General features: G+C 39.9%; 1 protein-coding gene across 1 annotated transcript in view; it reads left to right on the top strand.

Moving 5' to 3' along the window:
• LOC127449968 (sphingosine 1-phosphate receptor 2-like) overlaps nucleotides 1-17,425 on the top strand; it is a 33,501-nt gene extending 16,076 nt beyond the window's left edge. The window contains exon 2 of the mRNA XM_051713627.1: nucleotides 15,155-17,425. Coding sequence (XP_051569587.1) covers nucleotides 15,261-16,373 — 1,113 coding nt within the window. The 5' untranslated portion in view covers nucleotides 15,155-15,260 and the 3' untranslated portion in view covers nucleotides 16,374-17,425. The remainder of the gene's footprint in view (nucleotides 1-15,154) is intronic.
• The last annotated feature ends 4,998 nt before the right edge of the window (nucleotides 17,426-22,423 follow it).

Raw genomic sequence — 22,423 nt, 5'->3', positions numbered from 1 at the left:
ATCATTTGCACACTTGATTTCCAGTGTATATACGCCTGTTATATTTTAAAACTTTTAAGTGCGAGTCATATCTGTCTAGTTAATGCATTCAGTTTATTTTTAAGGAAAGAAAATAAAAGTATAGGCTTCAACAGTTGGGTTTAGTGATTCGTTTGGCTTGCACGTTAAATATGCATATTAAAGGATACAGATGTAGATTTATATAACGCCGCTCTTTGGTCATTTCACTCGCTCAGAAAACACCTTTTCCATATTTCTCAAATTGTATCAAAAAACGATATATATCGCTAAGCCCTATCCCCAACCCTCCTAGAACTTGCCAGAAACAGGGGGGTTTCTCCACTCTGGTCCTTTTTACACATCTCTTCATTTCCTGTCGCCTTTGCCCACATGAAGTGCACCAGCAAATAAACAGAGATGACAAATATAAAACATGAGCCACCACAAGCTCAAATGGCCTTTTGTTTATGTGTGCCTCGCAGGGGAGGAAAAGACAGTGCAGTGAAGAATAGTTTTAAGCCACGCAACATTGACTAATGTTCTGAGAGGAAATACTGCGGCTAAACTGAATGGTGGAATAGCAGAGCTTTCTCTCCCACCTCACTTTCCTCCTCTCCCCCATGTAGCTGAGGGTGAACACATACCAAACTTTGCAAATCCTGCTGGATTACTGTAGCAGAACGCAGTCTGCGTGGCACCCTGCCACTGCCTTTTGGCGATGAAAGGGCAACTGTGTTTTACATGAAGTCAGAACAAAAGCTTAATTAGCTTGATTAATTAGGAGACGTAAAGACATGTACATCGACTTCAGGTTGTTTTTTTAAGGATCAACTGAGTCTATTGAAATGAGAGGCCAATTAATGGTGCTCAATGAGAGGCAATTATAACGTTTGTGCTACGGACATGAATAATACCTCAAATGTTGCTGTTTTTTGACTCAGGCAAGTGAGTAACCACCTAGCAACCACCAAGAAGACCCTAGCAACAATAGGGCTGGGAGTCACCAACCTACTCACAACACGATAGATATTGCAATATGTTGCGATTCAATATATCACAGTGCATCACGGTATTATAATTGGATTGGGATTGAAACAGACACCGCATCTCCATGAGAGAACGAGTGAATCTGCAGGTTCAGTTTCAGTCTCTCTTGCGCTTAAATGAGTGTTTCTGACCACACTGAGACAAGCCACTCTTAGAGTTTGTGCTTATTTAGACAACCTACTTCTTCATTATTTAACTGTTGGTCGTGATAATGATTACACAGGCATTGATACAGGGGTGATTTTTACAAAGTACCGATTGCATTCAGATCACACACTGGAGCAGGTCAAGTACATTTCTCATTACCGCAACAAACAAACTCATGTCAACATTTAGTAGAGGCTCTAAAGATATTAAACATTACTCACCAAATTTGTTAAAAAATAAACAATTTGTCTCGTTACTGAAACACCAACCAAATTCCCAAATAAAAAAATTATTATTGTTGATCTAAGGATAAATTCTTATGAAAATAGAAATTCTTATGATATTAGTACACAGTTTAGTAATGACAATTAAGTTGCGCAAAAGAGAAATCCACCAGTAAATTCTTTAAAATCCTTAAATATAAACATTTGTAAACTTTGTGCACAATGAAGCACATGTACAGTACATCTACAGTATTACATTTTCAGAATAGAATTTTGATATATTGCGAAGTAGAACTGGACGATAAAATTATATTTAAATTTTTAAATGTTTATCACTATATTTATGGAAAGAATTCTTTATCGATGATAAACTTTTGAGCAATTTTCAATATTCAGCCCATGTTCGACATCGACGATCAGGTGTGTGTCGCCAAAAATGCAAGCAGTCAGCTAACTGAATCACAGGGTTGTTAAAGATAAATTATACTTTAACCTTTTTTTTTTCCTTCAAAGGCGATGGGAATTTAATCGGAATTGGTGTCCGGCGATGGACACGAGGACAATTGCGCTTCAGACCATACATGCAACAGCAAATTTTCACACGCGCAATAAGAGAATTTAAGCTTTTTGATAAGTTTCAGTGTGGACGATCAACTTTTGGAAGACGTGTGAAAATGACAGAGAATGTTTTGAAAACAAAAGTGCCGTTTTCAAATGTATCTGGATTAATGTAGACGTAGCCTTGGGCTACAGCAATTATGTTATGTACAGGTTACCTACTTGACACGCATCGGTCCAAAACCAGAAACCACTTAAAAGTTAATGACCATGTAGAGTGTCAAACGTCAGCTGAAGACGATGAAATTGTGAAATTGTGTTTCGTAGGGGGCCTGGGTAGCTCAGTGGTAAAATACGCTGGCTACCACCCCTGGAGTTCGCTAGTTCGAATCCCAGGGTGAGCTGAGTGACTCCAGCCAGGTCTCCTAAGCGACCAAATTGGCCCGGTTGCTAGGGAGGGTAGAGTCACATGGGGTAACCTCCTCGTGGTCGCTATAATGTGGTTCATTCTCGGTGGGGCACGTGGTGAGTTGAGCGTGGATGCCGCGGTGGATGGCGTGAAGCCTCCACACGCGCTATGTCTCCGTGGCAACGCGCTCAACAAGCCACGTGATAAGATACACAGGTTGGCGGTCTCAGACGTGGAGGTAACTGGGATTCGTCCTCCGCCACCCGGACTGAGGCGAATCACTACGCAACCACAAGGACTTAAAAGCGCATTGGGAATTGGGCATTCCAAATTGGGAGAAAAAGGGGAAAAATCCAAAAACACTTCAAATTAAAATGTTTCTTAAGCTGTGGAGTTTACTTTTAAATAAACAGGTTATGTATACATACATTCTTGAGGTCTAAAAACATTTGGAATGCATTTTATTCCCCTTTAATGGTATAAAATAAATATTGATATTAAACAATATGAGAAAATATTGTGAAAACATTTTTGGCCAGATTGCCTAGTCCCATTACAAAGTTTTACAAATGATTGTATCGGCACAACCCTAGCTAACAACCACTCAAAACACCTTAACAACCACACAGAGACGCCCACGCAACCACCTAAATCTCCCTAGCACACGTGAGAGAAGCACTGCAGATCACACCTGACTGAGGAGAGGAAGAATTACACTGCTCACAGTCCAGATGCACTCTAAACTTTCCAAACAGCTTCAGGTGATGTAGATTGCAAAGAATGAGTGAATTATAATGCAGAAACACCAAATAAGTAAATACAGATGAAGTGAAATAAATCGAAACCGGATCTGACGTTCCGCTTGGGCAAAACTTGCCTGTCAAAGTGTCTAAAAATGAAACAGCCCGGCGTTAAATGTTTAATGCATCCTTTGTTAAAGTTCAAATAATAAGCAAGCGGGTTATGTAAATAAGCTCAAACTCCGAAACTGGCATTTCTCTGTGCAGTCAGAGCCACTTATATGAGTCGTGTGAAAAACAGACCGATAGAGTTTCAAACTCCTTTTGCGCAGAGACGCTCATCCCTCGCGCACGCTTGCTGCAGCTAGATTATAACGTGATGGCTCACGACGTAGTGAATCATAATATATTCAAATCGGCGATTGAAGCTCTATTAAGAAGAAAGAGTTTATTTTTTTGTGATTTAAAGATGGATCGAAGTGAACAAAAAGGTGAGAGAGTGTAGTCTTAGCCCATTATACAATGCAAAAAAATAATAATATTTGTTTTGGTTATTGATTTGTCTTTTTTTGGTTTGTTTTCCAATATAAATATCTAAAACTCCTTATGCATTTACTTTAGGAGCTATACTGCAGAAGAAAAAAAATGTCAGAAAATGTTGAATATAATATTTAATATACAGTACTGTGCAAAAGTTTTAGGCACTTGTGAAAAATGTTGCATAGTGAGGATGTCTTCAAAAATAATGAAATAAATAGTTTTCATTTATCACTTAATGCCATACAAAGTTCAATAAACATAAAAAAGCTAAATCAATATTCAGTGTGACCACCTTTGCGTTTAAAACAGCCCCAATTCTCCTAGGTACACCTGGGCACATTTTGTCTTGGTTGTTGGCAGATAAGATGTTCCAAGCTTCTTGGAGAATTCAACACAGTTCTTCTATCTATTTAGGCTATCTCAATTTCTTTGGTCTCTTCATGTAATCTCAGACAGACATGATGTTCAGTGGGGGGCTTTGTGGGGGCCATGACATCTCTTGCAGGGCTCCCTGTTCTTCTATTCTAATCTGTTCTATTTGCAAAAGTAATGTTTGAGAGTCTAACATTTATATTTCCTGTTGACACACTAAAATTGAAGATATAAATAACCGTCTTAAGACAAATGCATCTTATGTGCCTAAGACTTTTTCACAGTACTGTATATTTCATATTTTAAAATATAAAAAAAATCCTTGAACCTTGAAGATGCATTTACCTGAAAAGCAACATATAAGATATTTAGACTTGTTTTCAAAGAATATATATTGAATACAAGTGTATATTTTGTCTTTAAGGCACTTGCAGAAATATGAACAAATGAAAAAATACACTTATATACAAAATACATTTATACTCAAGATACATTCTCTGAAAGCAAGTCTAAATATCTTATGTTTCTATCATATCTTATATGATTTTTAGATCATTTTAAAATGGAGAACAAGACAAAAACACTTGATGATAATAGGAATTTTTGCAGTGATTTTTTTTATTATGAATTAAATTTAATAAAAATCCAAGTATTTCTTTCCTTGTAATTCAGTGAATGTCATTTAGAGGTATTTTTAAAAGATGATTTTGTCCACTTTATTGTTGTATTCATGTTTAATACAACCTTTTAAATCGAGGCACAAGATGAATAGTCGGTTAAGAGCTAATGATTTATCGTTGCAATAATAGACAAATAGTCGAGTAATCGTTCCAATAACCATTAGATTAGTCAATTATCAAAATAATCATTAGTTGCAGCCCAATTGAACAGCAGAGCTCTGGAGAGCTGTTTAAAAGCACCTGTCATGAGGTGCCTGCCTTTTTTTTGCCATTCTGAAGAAGTTAAGTGGCATCTGTGAAATGCCATCACGAGTTAGCATTGCAGCTTAATGCAGCGTCTTATCTGTGGTTTAATCTTAGAGCTGTTTTTCACAGCACACCACTGTAGCAGTAACATGGAAATATCACAGGATGGTGCACTTTCAAGGTTAATGTCTTATTGAGACATAACGAAATGTGTATGTCTGTATTTCATCATTTTGTCTATGTCTCTATATGTTTGTTTGTTTTTCAGATGACAAACACAGATAATAGTGTCATTGCTGTGTTGTTATTTTGTTTCCGCGTTTATGTCCGAGACTATCTACATGGTGCTCATCCATGACCCAAAGATAAGAGAGGAGATTATCGCAAGGGAGGCTGGGACAGACTGCTGCTGAGGACAGACAGTAGATTATGCTCTACATTCAGATGAGTCAGAAGAGTAAAATCTCTGCGGACTGAGGACTGGTTCCTTAAACTTTCTGCAAAACATGCTCGCAGGCACGCACACACCTTTTAATGTGGTTTCTATCTGAATACTCTACTAGGACACGACACAAAATGTAATTACTAACTTCTGCACTTTGGTTACAGCATAATCTGTTACATCATAACCTGATTTTCAGTGTTGTAGGAGTACTGTGTCTGTCTGTGGACACTGATGCTATCTTTAGAAATACTCATCAGTTCTAGGAAGCGTGTCGCTTTCGTACTGCTGATCGATGGACCGTCGTAATGGTGAGAGCTCTGTGCTTGTGTGAGAGAGTGAGAGAAGGCCCCTGGCTTTTTTTTTGCAGAGTGACGGCACCAGCACACTATAATTCCCAACCAGGGTACTTCGGCAGGTTCCAGTTGCAACTTTGAAAGGTTGTCATTAAACCTATAAACAGAAATTATGACTCTTCTCATCTGGTTAAAATAACTAACTGCAATTAATCTTATGAATTTTGTTAGTGTCAGACATTTCACCAAAAAATGGAAACTGTCATAATTTACTTACCCTCATGTTTTTCATAATCTGTCCTGTATGACATTCTTTTCTTGCCTGGAACACAAAAGAGATGTGGTGCAGAATGACAGCCGTGTCACCATTCAGTTTCATTGTATGGGGAAAAAAATGCAATGAAAATGAATGGTGACTGTGACTAATGAACTATCGCTTTAAGGAAAGAACACAAAATAGTATATGAAAGCTTTGCCAATTTGTGTGAATAAGACTTGAGGGTAATTTAATACTTCTTGAGCTCAATGACAGATTAATTCCACTCTACAAAGATTGCAAATGACTTGACTTTTGTTAAACATCCCTTCTGGATTTCATATAAATGAATTAACGTTAGGTCCTACTCAGGGAAAGTTTCTCTATAGTTGCCCCCAGATCTGTTAAAACTTGTTAAGACAAACAAGCTCAGGTGTCCCATTTATAGGTGTTGCTAAATGGCGAGTCTGTAAATCATCGTAATCATTTCCACTTCAATAAAATTAATGATAATGCTTAATGTCCAATGTAATAGGAGTTAAAGTATTTGGTTTGGTTTCGATGAACGGGTACCTGAGCTGTTCTGATCAACTGTGAGTAAATAAGACAAAAAGGTTGGGAACCACTGCACTAAAACATGGTAGTGCACAAGGCTGGTCTGAATGCATTTGTGTCAAGGCTTGCTTCGGCATGGCCACATGTGTCTTGACTCATGAGAGCACAACAGTGATGCGTGCCATGTCAGATGCAGCTCAGCAACTTGCGGTTGATGTTGTATTATTGGCCAATGTGCAATCTGAGCAATAGAATCTGATGAGTGGTTTTCTTGGTGTGTTTGTGGATGAATGTTTATAATACCCACAAACTTTGCTTCAACAACAAACAATTTAAACCTATTTCATTTTGACTTGTTTTGGCTTTTAAAGGATTTTCTGGGTTAAAAACAAGTTAAGCTGTTATCTACTGTATCTGTAGCATGTAGCTTCAATAACGATAAATGTCATTTGTATGCATTTGTAAAAACACAAAAATCATACTTGCAGTTGCCCCATTGACTCCCATTGTAAATGCATGCAACGTTGCCCCATTGACTTACGTTGTAATTGTATACAACGATTGCCCCATTGACTTCAACTGTAAGTGCGTGCAACAGTTGCCCCGTTGACTTCAATTGTAAGTGCATTTCTGTACACACTTAAAAAAAAATGTAATTAATCTACATTACTTTCTGTAGTAATCGACAACTTGCCATAGATACTGTTGATTAAGCTGAACTTGTTTTTAACCTGAAAAATTTATTTAAAATGGTGCTGCTTGAAGTTGTTATATGTTAAAAGTTTATTTAATTCTATATATACTTTTTAGAAGTATGTTTTTGCCCATCATGGAAGTAGTCAACTAAGTTTGCATCATACCTAGCTCAGCAGCAGGGTGGAATAAGTGTTGAATAGAGCTTTGTGGTCTTGGAACCAGCGGACATTCTGTGTTGTATCACCTTCACTGGCTTTGACTCATTACTTTTCTGGCCTTGCCAACAGATGGAATTTTCCTCCCTCCCTTTTCCCTCCCCCCATGCCTATGTGTACTCTGTTTTACCCTCTTAGATCTGCTATTATGGAGCACAGTCCTAGCTAGACAGTCAATACAATTATGTATGATGCAATTGTACAGTTCTCCAGGCCAAGGTATAATAAGTGTAACAACCATGTGCTATGAACTGATAATTTGATATTACTTGTTACAGTGCCTCTGTAATGCATAAAAACCTGAAAAAAACATTTTTTAAAGTACAAAAATGTTTTTTTCCTTTTCATGGAGGAAAGTCATATGGGTTTGAACTATCTCTTTAAAGGTTTCCTATAACTACTTTTTAGCATGTTTGCTTGATTTAGGGTTCATTATGTTTTGCATTAATCTGATGTGTTTTACGAAACTCCCTGAGGATAAGCTCTGGGTGATGGTGCAGTTGTGGTAGAGGTAAGGAGAACATGATCATATTCTTGTTAATGCTTATCACGTCAGGGACAGGATGTTGAATTGGTAGTGTGTCAATGCCTGAAGCACTTTACAGATCGCTAAAATCATCATTAGTGCATAAATGGAACTTTGCCCATCCATTCATGATAGACCGCAGCTAAAGAGCCATCTGCCAAACTTCGCACTGCGCTAAATAGGTGCCGTAAAGTAAGCGTGATAAATAATATGCCAGTAAACGGCATGTTATCTGCTAGAATGCTGGGGGATAATTTTTAAAGAGAGAGAGAAAAACAGACTTAGCCTCATTTGCTAATATTATCAATTTGGCCTTATCCGCTAATGTCGTCGGGACAAATAACTTTAGACCTCTGTAGTGACTGTAAGACTGATTTAAGCATACATTCCGACGGCAAATATAAGAATCAGCAGTAATAAACTGAAGTGGAACATTTGTCAGTTAGGCTGTGTGTGTGGTTGGGTGACGGTTATGCATGCAAGCTGCAAAGAGTTGAGATTTTCTGGAGAACGAGGTAACTGGTGTCCAACTGGTGTTTGGTAACAGGTGCATTTTGGGGAAATTTGGTTGCTGAGATCCCACTAATTGGGGCTTATCAGGTATTGCTGGGAAGTGTAAACAACACCTGGGGCCTTTGTCGAGCTGTCACGGTTGTGGGTGGGGCAGTGCCCAAGACTGGGGTCCTCAGTTCAGGTTTCAGTAACTTTGCAGTGGGAGACAGTCAAACTTGATGGCTTGAATAGAAATCATATGGTTGTCTTGTGTACCGTAACAGTAGCTGGGTTTCCATAAAAAAAAATATTATGCACATTTTGGGATATCGCATTAAAAATGCTGCATGGAAGCGCAAAAAAGTGAATAAAATATCCAAATCTCCAATCTCGCATTAAAAACGTAGGCGCTCACTAGTGGTGGATAGAAATACTGTATAGATTAGATACACATATAAAATGTCATGTGACGTTACCTCAACGAGCTATGTGAATACATAATTCATTAATATTCTAATATTCTATTTATATTCTAAAATGCATCAAAAGGTTTGGCTATGACCTCACAAAACAATCTGGCACGCTTTGGCTCCCAGATATAAGGCATCTGCCACTGAACACTAGCAAACATGAAGTTCGTCAGAGCGTTTTGTCTGCGCACTCTAAAATGCAAGAAGGAATTTATTACATTTAATAAAAGAGCCACAGTGGCTTTAACTTCCATTTTCATTTCCATAGAAATGCCAAAACGGACGTGTTCGATGCTTGCACACTATGACTGCTTTATGATACTTTTTTAGCACAGTCAATACCAGGCGCATACGGCTCCGCGGAGCAAAGATGCCTAATGTCCATGTGTCTGCAAAAACTAGACTGAGTGCAGACAGTCTGCATGTACTGTGCTGCCAGCAGGCGGAAAATGCAAGCATACTTTGGCCTTTGTGATGACTCAATTCTAGAGGTCGACCGATAGTGGATTTTGTGGATATGATAACTAAGGGGGTGGAAAAGGCCGATAACCAATTAATCGGCTGATAGTTTAAAAAAAAAAAAATCTATCTGTATATTATAAAAATATTATATTCTTTCCTTACTATGAAGGGCACAGACATTGATGCTGCAAAATTAATAAAATCCCAAAAGCAGTTTATTGTGCAACCAAAATTCTAATAACAACAACCAGAGAAATTAACATTTGGTGCATAACACAGGACTTTTTACTTTAAACAAGCCCGAAACTCTTATTTTGAAATTACAGAGATTTGGCTCTGTTACGATACTTTATATGTGGGTGTTTACCAAATGAAGCATTTTAAAACCTATAGATTCACCAGATAAAGAGTTTTGTGTATATATTTCACCAGATGAGGTTTACTGATAAGGAATAAAAAATGTTTGGAAAAAATTAAAATAAAATATTGGCAACTAGGGCTGGGAATTGCCACAGACCTCCCAATTCAATATTACAATATTTCCAAGCAGATTCGATATGTATTTCAATATTGCATTTCTCTAAGTATTGCGATTTGATGTTTTGATATAAAAATTGCATAAAAAGCTAAAAAAAGATTTTAGCTGTTTTTCTCAGAAAGAAATGTCTATTGAAGAACAGTTGTGTCTAAAATGACAATTGTTTTCACTGTGTAATATATAATTAGCAAGTAAAAGGCAGATATGTTCAAAACTACCCATTTTAAAGTACCAATCGACCAGTCAGTGCCTTGTCTGAGCTAGGTGACTAGTTAGTACAAAGGAAATGTATGTCCATTTATATTCAACAAATAAATATATACAATATATCAAATTATCAAACTAATTTTGTTATTTTTAGAATATAAAATATAACGTATATTACCATAGGCTATTACTATTATCATTATGATAATTTTGCAACATACAAATGGAGACTAAAGAGTAAACTTGTTCAAGAAGCATTTCTGGGGCTGTACTGAATTATATTGCACACATGACAATTCACCTGTAGTCCCAGTGTCATTTAATGTATTGCATATGCATACGATTCTGTGCAGCCTTCTCATAGACAAAACCATTCTTTCAGACTGCTCCCAGATGACTGAAAGAGGTAAAAAAAAAAGTGAGAACTCACCATTTGCATGTGTTCTGCGAGACGTGATCGCCCTTGTGCACGCTGGCGCAAAAGTGCAGTTGAACTTCTGAATAATAAAGCAAATCAGACACACACATTGCCAGCATTTCTTTAGTTTGTTCTTCAAAATATAATCAGGTGTTTTTCCTCAAGCATGCGTCTTTGTGATTAGAGGCATTTTTTGTCGACTGTAGCGGGTAAATGTACAAAATTACCCGCCACTGCGCATGGATACCCCGGCTGTTAAAGCATCCAGCAGTTTGATAAGCCTTTTTTACAGCTAAACTATTTATTAAAGCAGTGTCAGACAGAATCTGCAGAATGACTTCTGACAAATACTCTCCACAACACCTCTCAAATAAACTTGTATTATGCATAATAACAGGAACATTGATCACAGCAGAGGATTTTGATGTCCGACAGTGAACAAGCGGTGCATTAAAGGACTAAACGTAAATAATTATAGAGACAAAACTTTTCAGAGAGAAAACCTGTTATATGGAACTCTGCACAAATATAGTTTCCTATATTTATCTATTAATCATTGTAGCAATAAGATAAACATTTATTAAAAGCCAATTTAATAAACATTAAATAAAAAAATATATTTTTCATTAGGGAGACAATTTTAAAATCGTTTGGCTCAAGAATCGCGATTTGTAACAGAATTGATTTTTTTCCCCAGCCCTATCGGCAACTATTGTCATATTCTTTCAGATATCTAATAGTTCAAAAAGCAACTGTCGTTAACGATTAATTGATTAAACCGATATATCGGTCTACCTTTACTCTGTAATTGCCTAAACAAAAGCAAATTGTTTATTGTAATTGATATTTAACTGTTCTTTCTTGTAGCTATAGGCTGTTTTGTATAGCAAACCGACATTTGGTTTCTGCGCCAGATTGAAAATTTGATGCACAAAGCTGCTTGTTGCTTTGCTTCAGCTCATTTCCTGCCACATGTATTACACCTGTAAGAATCCGAAATAAACTTCCTCTGCTCTGCAAACCTTTCCCACACTTGCTGTCTTGGCACTAAGCTATGAAGTCTCACAGGATGTTAGTTTTCTGACACCAAGAACGCTTCCTCTGGCCTGTAATAATGTTGTATATATTTTGCTCAGAGCAAATTGTATAGGAAGACTGAACTGTCCACCACTGGAGCTGCATTCATATTATGCATAAATACATGCCCTACTTATTAGTATCTCTCTAGATTTATCTTTTAGTGTGATGAATATGTTTTTCTGTAAAAGTAGAGACAAAAGATAGGCTGAATGCCAACAGTGCATTCATTTGTTCACGAACATCAGCCCTACTCTTTTACAGAGAGGAGGATCAGACGTCCCCTCCAAACTGTGATGAAGGACAGGGCGGGGGGGGTAATGATGAAATGGGGCAGGCTGGAGACAGCACTGCCGACAAACCAGACCATCAGGTTTCACATCCTGTCAAATCCCTAAATGAAAGACAGCGAAGGTCTCCATGGTAACACAGAGGCCTTGAGTGCATGTGAGAGACTTTCCAGACAACACAGTGAAGTCACAAGCACAAGTTGTCAACAACGAAACTACCCACTCTAACACATTGTGAGAGTGAAATTTCAGTGGGTGGATGTTCATAGAACTGTCTCAAAATGTGTCCTTCCTTTTCTGAGAAGGCAACTCTCAGATTTTGATGGTAAAGTCAAGTTTTAGATTGTCGCAGAGATGATGGTTGTTTTCAATGTGAGAAATATGACCCGTGTACTGTGGAACAGAACAACAGCCAAGGGACTTTATTCTTGCTCTGTATTTAAATCGTTTGAATGAAATGACTACAATAGATCTCATAGTTGTATGGTGTAATTTTGGACCAGTGCACCATTGGAGTACCAAATTAAACATAACCTGGACAAGAAATCCATTGTTCTTTGTGTCTGCTCAAGGAAATGGCCTTGCTGGATATTGTTGGCATTTGGCAGCAGATTTGGGGTACTGTCTGCGTAGCTACACCTTATTGTCTTCTTATTGGTGACTGAGACTTATTTCCTGGTATGTTTACATAAGACTGCATCTGTCCGTATGTATGCAAGTATGTTAAAACTCTGCAGCAAACGGTGATGGTGAAGTGTATGAGGTGTGTGCGTCATGCAGATGTCTCGGATTCCTGCCTTTGTCTTCAGATGCAATTCCACATGGCTGCTTGTTCTCTGCAGTCACTGTGGCCTGATTGGGGATTTGCTCCTTTCAGGGTTGAAGCTTTGGCAGCTTTTCTCTGACTGTGCTGATCAGTCTTGGGCAGTGGAGTCATTTGGTCAGGAGCAACTAAGACCTTCCACTTAGCGGGGCAACCTTCCAATCATATCTCATTAGTAGGTGTAACCAGCAACCTAGAGATCTTTTAGCCAGAAATGCAAGTTAAGACTACAGTATACTTTTTTCGTGCGATGTTCCATATCGCGCACAGTCAAGCGCTCAGTTTTCCAAAAGTATACTCTTACCGTACGGAGCATTCGACGCATGCCCACTACAGCTTTGTGCAAAAATGTCTAAAATGCGTGTACAAAAACTTGTCTGCACGTGGACAGTCCGTATGTACTGTGCTAATGATGAAATTTGATGGACCAGCACGCGGAAAACCGACGCACTGTATTCTTTGGCCTTTTAGTCTACAGTATGTAGTTAAATGAGACTTCTCACATACCCAAGGACATTAAACTGTACTTATACCACACTTTAGCTGCACTTTACATTTTTACTTGTAATCTTTCCTTTTTTTTTTTTTTTTTTAAGCCTTTTCTAGGCCACAGTTCAGACACTTTTTTGTCTCTTATCGAACAAAGTGTATAGTAGTTATCCAATTTAGATATTGAGGAGAAATCCAAGATATCAAATGTTTATATCTCTTGATGTTTGCCCTTTTTAATTGAACCAAAAGCTTGTTTGCATTTGATTTTGACAGTTTAGTAAAAAAAAAAGATTCATCGCAACAGTCCGAATGGCATTTGCTCAGTCTATTTCCAAAGTTAACCAGTTGGCAGAGGCTTTATTAAATGTATAACAATTGATTTCATACCAGTAGACATTGTTGGTTTGTGGCAGGGACTAAAAATGGTTCAAGGAACAAAAACAAACAACAAAAACTTATGAAAACCATAACAAAGTGATTTTTAATTGTTCCAGAGTGAAATGTTATTTTTAAATGCTGGTGTTAATTTTGTTCTGATAATTTTTTTTTAATGAGGCCAAAGGGTTTATCACAGTAAATTTTTGGAACCACACCACTTCATGTTGCCCGAAAAAATGAAACACGAGCTTTGATCCTGAAGGAAACTGCTGCATCACACATTTCTTTGCCTAATTGCCCGATGTGGGTGACCTTTTTAACAACTATGTATAATTACTACATACAGTATATATGCACGGCTAATCCAGATACAAGGAAAACATTATTAGAGGTATATTTCTCAATTGTTTCCAAGTCTTCAATTAATTATTGTTAGATATCATGCATTAATGCAGATCAGATGCTGCCGGGTTTTGACTGAGAAGCAGATCTGTAAATAAAATTAAACTTAACTGTTAATTAACTGCTTGTTATGATTTCTATGCTGATAAATCCACCACAGCACAGTGCGCTGTCATTTTAAAAAGAAAGTTATTAACCGTTCTTTTATTTTTTTCTAACTGGTAAACTTTTGAAAAGGAGGCTGCGGAACTGCTGAACCGGAATGAGAAAAAGTTTTTGCTTGGAAAGAACCGAAATGAATCCCTGGTTTGTGGCTGTCCTGATGAGACAACAATATCACTATCTTAAGCTGCAGTAGGATGAACATTCTAGAATAAGCAAAAACGTCAATCTCAGCATTTCCCTTGTGTGTATTTACTCATTACCAGTTGAAAAGGGATTTTAGATAAGGGGAAAGTATATTGCCCTGCTGGCTGGTGAAAATAACTCTGTTCATGCTCTATTGATCTGTGTTGCTGTCCTTGGTGATTCATGTAAAGTGTGATAGACAGGATTTCAAGGTGATGTTTTACACTTTCCTTGACATGACATTAAATGCTTTGTAAGTCAGAGTAGAGAGTAGCAGACCTAAACTTACAGTTCTTCCTGCAGTTAGGTGTGGGTGTAGAAAACTGTTGATGCACTTCTCTTCCTAATCTTAGTTTATAGGGCACGAACAGTTTGTAGCTGAAGGACAGTTCTAGCACAGTGAGCGTTTGCTCAAAGGGGAAATTCCAGAACTCCGCTTGAGTTATTTTTGATTTTCAACATGTAAGGATAGCCCTTAAGGTGAAGTGTGTAATTTCTAGCAGCACCAAACAGAATTGCACAATTAAGGGCTGTTTTCTAAAAAGTTTCAAACACTCTTCATCTTCTATTGTTTGCACAGGTAGCCCAGCCCCAAACTTAACCATTGGTTTAGCCAATATTGTTATGTCTGGACAAGTTGGCCCACACAAACAAACAGATTGTGATTCTGTTTGGTAGTGCTTTTGGCAGAAATTACACACTTCGTCTCTTAAGTAGCCTATATTACATTTTGTATGATAGTCCTTTTTCACCTTTGATGGCCTGACAGTAGTCTAATTATTCTGTTGTGTTTTTTATTTGTTTTCAGGTGACACTGAAGAGATTCCTGGGCTGCTGAGACGTGACTTTGGGCCGGGCGTCTCATTTCCTCTGCCCCTGCTGGCCCAGAAAAGCTCAGACAAGCTGCCCTCTGAATGACTGCTGGCCATAAGTTTGCAGGGCTTTGCAAAACCGTCACCATGAGCAAGTACTCCCAGTACTCAAACAAGACTCTCATAAAGGTCCATTATCTCATTGCCAAACAGATGACCAAGGATGAATTAAATGAGCGCATGGAAAAAAAAGAGAGCCTTAGCTCCCTGAACATTTTATTTGTAATCATCTGCAGTATCATCATCTTGGAAAACCTCTTGGTGCTCATTGCCGTGCTCCGCAATAAAAAGTTTCATTCAGCCATGTTCTTCTTTATCGGGAACTTGGCCTTCTCCGACCTACTGGCTGGGTCTGCTTATATTGCCAACATCTTCCTGTCAGGGTCTCAGACATTTCAGCTGACGCCTGTTCAGTGGTTTATACGAGAGGGCACTGCTTTCATTGCACTGGGTGCCTCAGTTTTCAGCCTGCTGGCCATCGCTATAGAGCGCTACATTGCCATCACCAAGGTCAAGGTCTACGGCTCCAACAAAACCTGCCGAATGTTTCTTCTGATTGGCACGTGCTGGGCTATGTCCATCTTTGTGGGAGGTCTTCCCATTATTGGTTGGAACTGTATCAATAACCTAGGGGACTGCTCCTCTGTCCTGCCTCTCAACTCCAGATACTACATCTTGTTTGTTGTCACCATCATTAGCATCATTCTACTGTCCATTGTGATCCTTTATGTTCGCATCTACCTTATTGTGCGCACCAGTCACCAAGAGGCCACCAATTCTCCAGCATACGCTCTCCTGAAGACGGTCACCATTGTGCTTGGTGTGTTCATCGTGTGTTGGCTGCCTGCATTCACCATCCTTCTCCTGGACACTTCATGTACAATGAAAAAATGCCCTATCCTCAATAATGCCGGCATCTTCTTTGGCATTGCCACCCTGAACTCTGCACTGAACCCCTTAATCTACATGTTGCGGAGTAAGGACATGAGGAAGGAGTTCCTCAGGGTTCTGTGCTGCTGGGGGCTGCTCAACTGTGGCAGACCTCCACACCGCTGCATGGTGCCACTCAAGAGCTCGAGTTCAATGGAGCACTGCACCAACAAACATGAACATCAGTCAACTCCCATCATGCAGGATTGCACTACCTGTGTCTGAAGGTTTTTGAAGATGGGAGGGAAGTTAAGCTGAAGAGAACCGAGAACTGAACTGAAGAATACTCTTGGAGGCAAGAGACAACACAGAAGTGTTCGGAGACCTCATGGATGATTTAAGAAACAACAATCACAGTCATTACCTATGGACTATTTAGAGCTCGAGTTCAATGGAGTACTGCAGCAACAAACATGAACATCAATCAACTCCCATCATGCAGGACTGCACTACCTGTGTCTGAAGGTTTTTGAAGATGGGAGGGGAGTAATGCTGAAGAGAACAGAGAACTGAACTGAGGAATCCTCTTGGAGGCAAGAGACAACACAGAAGTATTCAGAGACCTCGTGGATGCTTTAAGAAACAAGAATCACAATCATTACCTATGGACTATGAGCAAATATCACAGCTGTGGTACCAGACATCCTTGTGTCCTTTGTTGTTTCTATGCTTGCAAAGGTTCATGACCATTCCAGAATGAAACTCACTTAACAACTGTTTATCCACCACATATTTTACATTTAAAGATATTAAAACCTTGAATATATATATATATATATATATATATATATATATATATATATATAATATTATTATTATTATTAATATTATTTTTTTTTCACATGTATGCAAACTAAAAGCCAAATCCAAATGGGAATGTTTTTGGATAACAAGAATAAAAATGTAATTTCCTTCTCTTAATAAATCAAAGTTGAAGATAATGCACTTTGTAGACTTCTAGACAGTTTGGGATTGTATATTTCTGGTATGCCGAACAATCTATCAGAAGTCACATACAACAAACATGCAACGTACAAAATGTATCCACAAGTAGGCTACCACTTTGATGAACAGATTAAAATAAGGATTGACAATGCACTCCATGTGAGCCAAACCACCATGCATGCTTGCAGAACTTCTAATGTATTTATCTACTTGATACACATAATGCCCTTTGATTACAGACACAAAGTATTCTGCTTCATTGTATTGCATGAAAGTCTAACCTGTGTAAAAACTAATATGTATTTTAAACTTGTGTACAATTTTCAATGTTACTACTCTTTGTCCATCTCTTGGCATACTGATCTCACTGTCTCTTACTGTTTAAATTTTCTTTGATTTAACATTCCTAATGTTTCCAAAGATGAACGCACAATCAGTAAGTGAATACTGAATTCTTGAAATGATCTCATACTGAAATGTTTCTCAGCAGGTGTAAACGCCAGGCCTGTTGGCATGACAATGTTGTAGCATCGCTGCAGCAGTGTATGCTGTATTTTGTGCCCTCTTGACAAACAGAACTGATAAGAATGAAGTGTTAAGAGCAAAATATCTCTGATCAACAGTATTACCGAACGAACAACATTATTTTCGTGTTGTATTGAACATTCAGCAAAAAGAAGGGGCACTCTTACTGTGAAGTCTTAATGATGTTTAAGGTTAACTGAAATTGCTGAGATACAGCCTAGCCATTGATAAGACAGGAAACTGAGATTAAAACAAATTGAGCAAGCCTTCCTTACTCTATGGTATATTCATTATGAGACATGGGGGATGGATGTTCTGCTTTTGTGGGTCACAAGTTATTGAATCTTTTAAAGATCTAAAACTTAAAGCTTCCTGCAACCACAGCGTTTCCTTTGCTTTATCCTGTTAAGAATTAACCTTAATGTCTCGCATGTTAATGTCATCAACCAAACACTTTTACTCACACAGTCCTATCCATTCACTGTTTGATCCCAACATATTTTAGTTTCCTCTGTTGATCAAATACATTTTAACGGAGAAGGCACTTTGGCAGCTCTTCCAATACCGGCCTATTGTATTCTGTTAAAAAAAAAAAAAAAAAAAATGTAAATGATTTTTTTTGCATAAAACGTTGCATGAAGACATTTTCAAGTCTGTGAGCATCCCTATCACTCTGTTCAATGTAAATCAATGCCTATCCTGTGGTACAATGTTTGATTTTTTTTTTTTTTTTTTTATGAATATATGAAAGTATGTATCTATTTACAGTTTGTATGTAATGTGTATACGACTAGAATGTCTTGTGTGCAATAGCCTTGTGTTTAGTAACAAGCTACCTGTTCTAAATCGGTACAATCCCAAACACTAATGTAGGTACGTAAACTTTGGTTCATTTCCTTTTTTTATAAAAATAAATTAAATACAAAAAAGCTTGTTGCTTGATCTTCATGCTCTATTTTATAGTTTTAAAAAGGATAATTAACCCTAAAATGAAAGTTCTGTCATCATTTACTCACCCTTATGTTTCAGTCCCATACTTTCTTCCGTGGAACACAAAAGGTGATGTTAGGCAGAATGACAGCCTCGGTCATCATTCACTTTCATTGCATCTTTTTTCCATACAATGATTGAGGCTGTCATTCTGCCTACCATCACCTTTTATGTTTATATGTAAACTTTTAGAAGTTTTAAAAGTATAACTTATGAAGTAGTGGTTGTGGTGTCAACAAATGTGCATGACAAAGTATTAATTCCACTAAGCAATTTTTGGTTTAAATTTCAGTCCTACGCAGGAACTTTCTCCAGCAAATGACAGAAATCTAGACGCACAATGAAAAAAGGGAAACTGAATACAAACATGCACGAACATGGTTAGGGTAAAACTCGCCATGACATGAAAAGCTATTTGCAAATGAAATTATCTAGAACTGCTGGCCTTGATTTGTGACTGTGGTGATGTGGGCGTGGCCGAGCAACGTCTGTGGAGAGCGAGGCTGGGAGAGGAAGAACGGTAAGAATTGACACCTGTGGGAAAATAAACTGTTCTGTGTAACAGTGAGGGCTGGAGAGTGGTAAAAAAGGAGTCCAGACTGCCAGAGGGGAAAGAGAGAGGAGCACGCAGCCGAGTTCTTGTGTGTGTGTGTAATTATTAAGCTGGAAAGCAAATTTATGTTACTCTGAAAAGTGTGTGAAAATAAAGACTTGTGTAGAACATTTACCCCACCCTCGCTTCCTCCTTGAAAAGAAAGTCAGAGATATTGTCACAGTGGTGCCAAAACCCAGGAATTTGGACTAAGTTATGCCGTCATGTAGTCCTCGATCAAGACCCTCGCCAGCATCTACCAAATGCAACATCAAGCTCTGCTAGAGCTGCGGCAGGAACAGGAGCAGCGATTCCAGGTTAACCTTCAAGGTCAAGCAGAGGACCAGTAGGTCCACTGGCATGACCTTGACCGCTGCCCCTGCTATGACCCACTTTACGCTCGCCAAGTTGGGGCCAGAGGACATCCCGGAGGCATTCGTGGAGCTGTTTGAGCGTGCGACGGAAGCAGCGGGATGGCCAGAATCCCAGTGGGTGGTCCGCCTGCTGTCGGGAGAAGCGAAATTGGCAGCCCAACAACTACCCGTCGCCAACCTCCTGGGGTATTAGGACTTGAAACATACCATCTTACAACGGGTCAGCGGCAGCACAGAGAAGCACCGCCTGCGCTTCTGCTCGTTGATGCTTGCCTTTGCCCAACAGCTCCGTGACTCCTACTGGTGGTGGCTGCTGGCAGCAGAACACGACGCTGGGCCGTAGTCGACCTGGTGGGATGGCGGAATGGGTCCAGTGCCACCACCCTGTGTCGCTGGATGAGGCAATCCAGCTGGCTGAGGACCATATGAGGCCGTATTCGGGGGCCGGCGAGCCCTCTTCTTCTCTCTCTCCTCCCTCCTCCTCTCCTTTCTCTCATCCTGTTCCTGTTCCCCAGAAATGTGAATTCCTACCCCAAAACCCACCGGTTTTCCTTAACCCTCTCCGCTCTGCTCTCCCCCACAAGCTGGAGATTCCGCTGCCACGGGTGCGGGTGTGAAGTCTGGGTAGGTCTGCTGGAGCTGCGGGGAACCTGGGCATTTCCAGGACTGATGCCCCGTGATGGAGGTGGAGACACTGGTCCGGGTCCCCGACGAGCCACAAGCCGCCCCCGATCGAGCAGGAGTGTACCGGACACCTGTGAGTATAAAGGGGTCTAATCAAATTGGGAGGGGTGGGGGGTGGCGGGAGGGATGGTATGACAAGAGATCAATAGAAATGACGTTGTGGGAAAGGAGTGCTTGGAAGGCCAGTCACTGGGACTGCATGACCACATACAGGGGGGTGCTCTTGGTTCAGAAAAAGATTCTGAACCTTTCCTGACTTGGTTTAAAAATTATCTGGCCTGGTTGTTCTCAAACATCCAGAATTCCTGGGTGGGAACAGTGACCCGCCCTGGGAGACAACACAGCTGGGAATCACGAAAGCTTTGTTCAATCCGAGGCTTTGGATACAAGCTGGCGGGTGAAGGTAAGGTGTGTGCATGGGGATATTCAAAATTACCCTGTAGTGATGGTCATTATTCAATTTCGGGGACAAAAACATAGTGTTGAGGCTGCGGTTAGTCCCTGCCTCTCCCATCCACTAATCTTGGGTACAAATTGTCCGGCATTTACTACTTTATTAAGGGGAATGTGTGTGGATGGGTCCTGCAACAAAACGTATCGGTGGGTGGTGTGCGATTTTCTTGCTGGAGAGGCGGTTTCAGGGCTGTCTACGTCAGTTCCACGTCAGGAGGACACAAGGGAGGGGGAAGTCTCGGCTTCCGGAGCCCTTAGAGGATTCCCTACAGGGGATTTCCCTCTGGAGCAGATGCGAGACGAGACCCTTTGGCATGCCTTTTATCAAGTGAAAGTGATTGATGTTCAATGCCTCCAGCCAGACATTGCACTCGCATATCCATATTTTTCAGTTATCAAGGATCGGTCATATCGAATGACGCAGGACGCTCAAAGGAGGATACAACCCAATTGTAAATACCGCAGAGCCGTTTTGAAATGTTATTCCAGATGGCTCATTATAATCCGATGGTGGGTCACTTAGGGCAAGAAAAGACAATGAACCATCTAATGGCCCGTTTCTATTGGCCGGGCATTCGCGGGGATGTTCGCAGGTGGTGTGCGGCATGCCGTGTGTGTCAGCTGGTGAATCCGCCGGCTACCCCAAGAGCACCATTGTGCCCCCTTCCATTGATCGAGGTCCTCTTCGAAAAAATTGGTATGGACCTTGTCGGCCATTAGAATGGATGGCATGCGGGCATTGCTTTGTGTTGGTTCTGGTGGATTATGCAACGTGATATCCGGAAGCAGTGCCTCTGCACAACATTTTCGTGCGAAGTGTTGCAGAGGCACTCTTCAGAATTATCTCCCGAGTGGGGATTCCGAAAGAAATCCTCACTGATCAGGGCACAACGTTTATGTCACTACGCGAACTGTATGAATTATTGGGGATTAAATCGATGCGGACCAGCGTTTACCATCCCCAAACAGACAGCTTGGTTGAACGATTTAATCAGACCCTAAAGAATATGATTCGTAAGTTCGCACACAAAGATGCTCGAAATTGGGACAAGTGGCAAGCCTCCACAGGGTTCTCCCCATTCAAATTATTGTACGGGCGTCAACCGTGCGGCGTGCTCAACGTCCTATGGGAAAATTAGGAGGGGGGGCAAAAACGAAATTCAATACATTCTTGACCTGGGAGCAAAACTCCACACACTGGTGCAATTAACACAGGAGAATTTGCTCCAGGCTCAAGAACGTCAAACCCGGCTGTATAATAGGGGTACTCTACTATGGGAATTTACACCAGGAGATAAAGTCCTTGTATTGCTCTTCACATCGAGCTCTAAATTACTCGCCTAGTGGCAAGGACCCTTTTGAGGTCACACTGCGAGTTGGGGAAATCGATTATGAGGTGAAACGAATGGATAGAGGTGGAGCACGTCAGATTTACCACCTCAGCCTCATAAAACTGTGGAGAGAGGCGATCCCTGTGACTCTGGCGACGGTGGTTCCAGAGAGGGAGGAGCTCGGACTAGAGGTGAATTTAAAAGCCACTGATCGAGTCACCCCAGTCACTTGTGGAGACCAGCTCTTACCATCCCAAGACACAGAGGTTGCAAGGAGAATTTTCCAACGTGTTCTCGTCTCTTCCCGGTTGTACGAATCTCATAGAGCACCATATTGAGACAACCCCAGTGGTAGTGGTACATAGTTGTCCCTACCAATTA

The sequence above is a fragment of the Myxocyprinus asiaticus genome, chromosome 13, assembly GCF_019703515.2.
Source record: "Myxocyprinus asiaticus isolate MX2 ecotype Aquarium Trade chromosome 13, UBuf_Myxa_2, whole genome shotgun sequence".
In the NCBI taxonomy this organism is placed as follows: domain Eukaryota; kingdom Metazoa; phylum Chordata; class Actinopteri; order Cypriniformes; family Catostomidae; genus Myxocyprinus; species Myxocyprinus asiaticus.
The sequence above is the reverse complement of the archived record's forward strand: the minus strand, read 5'-3'. Positions and strand labels throughout refer to the sequence as shown.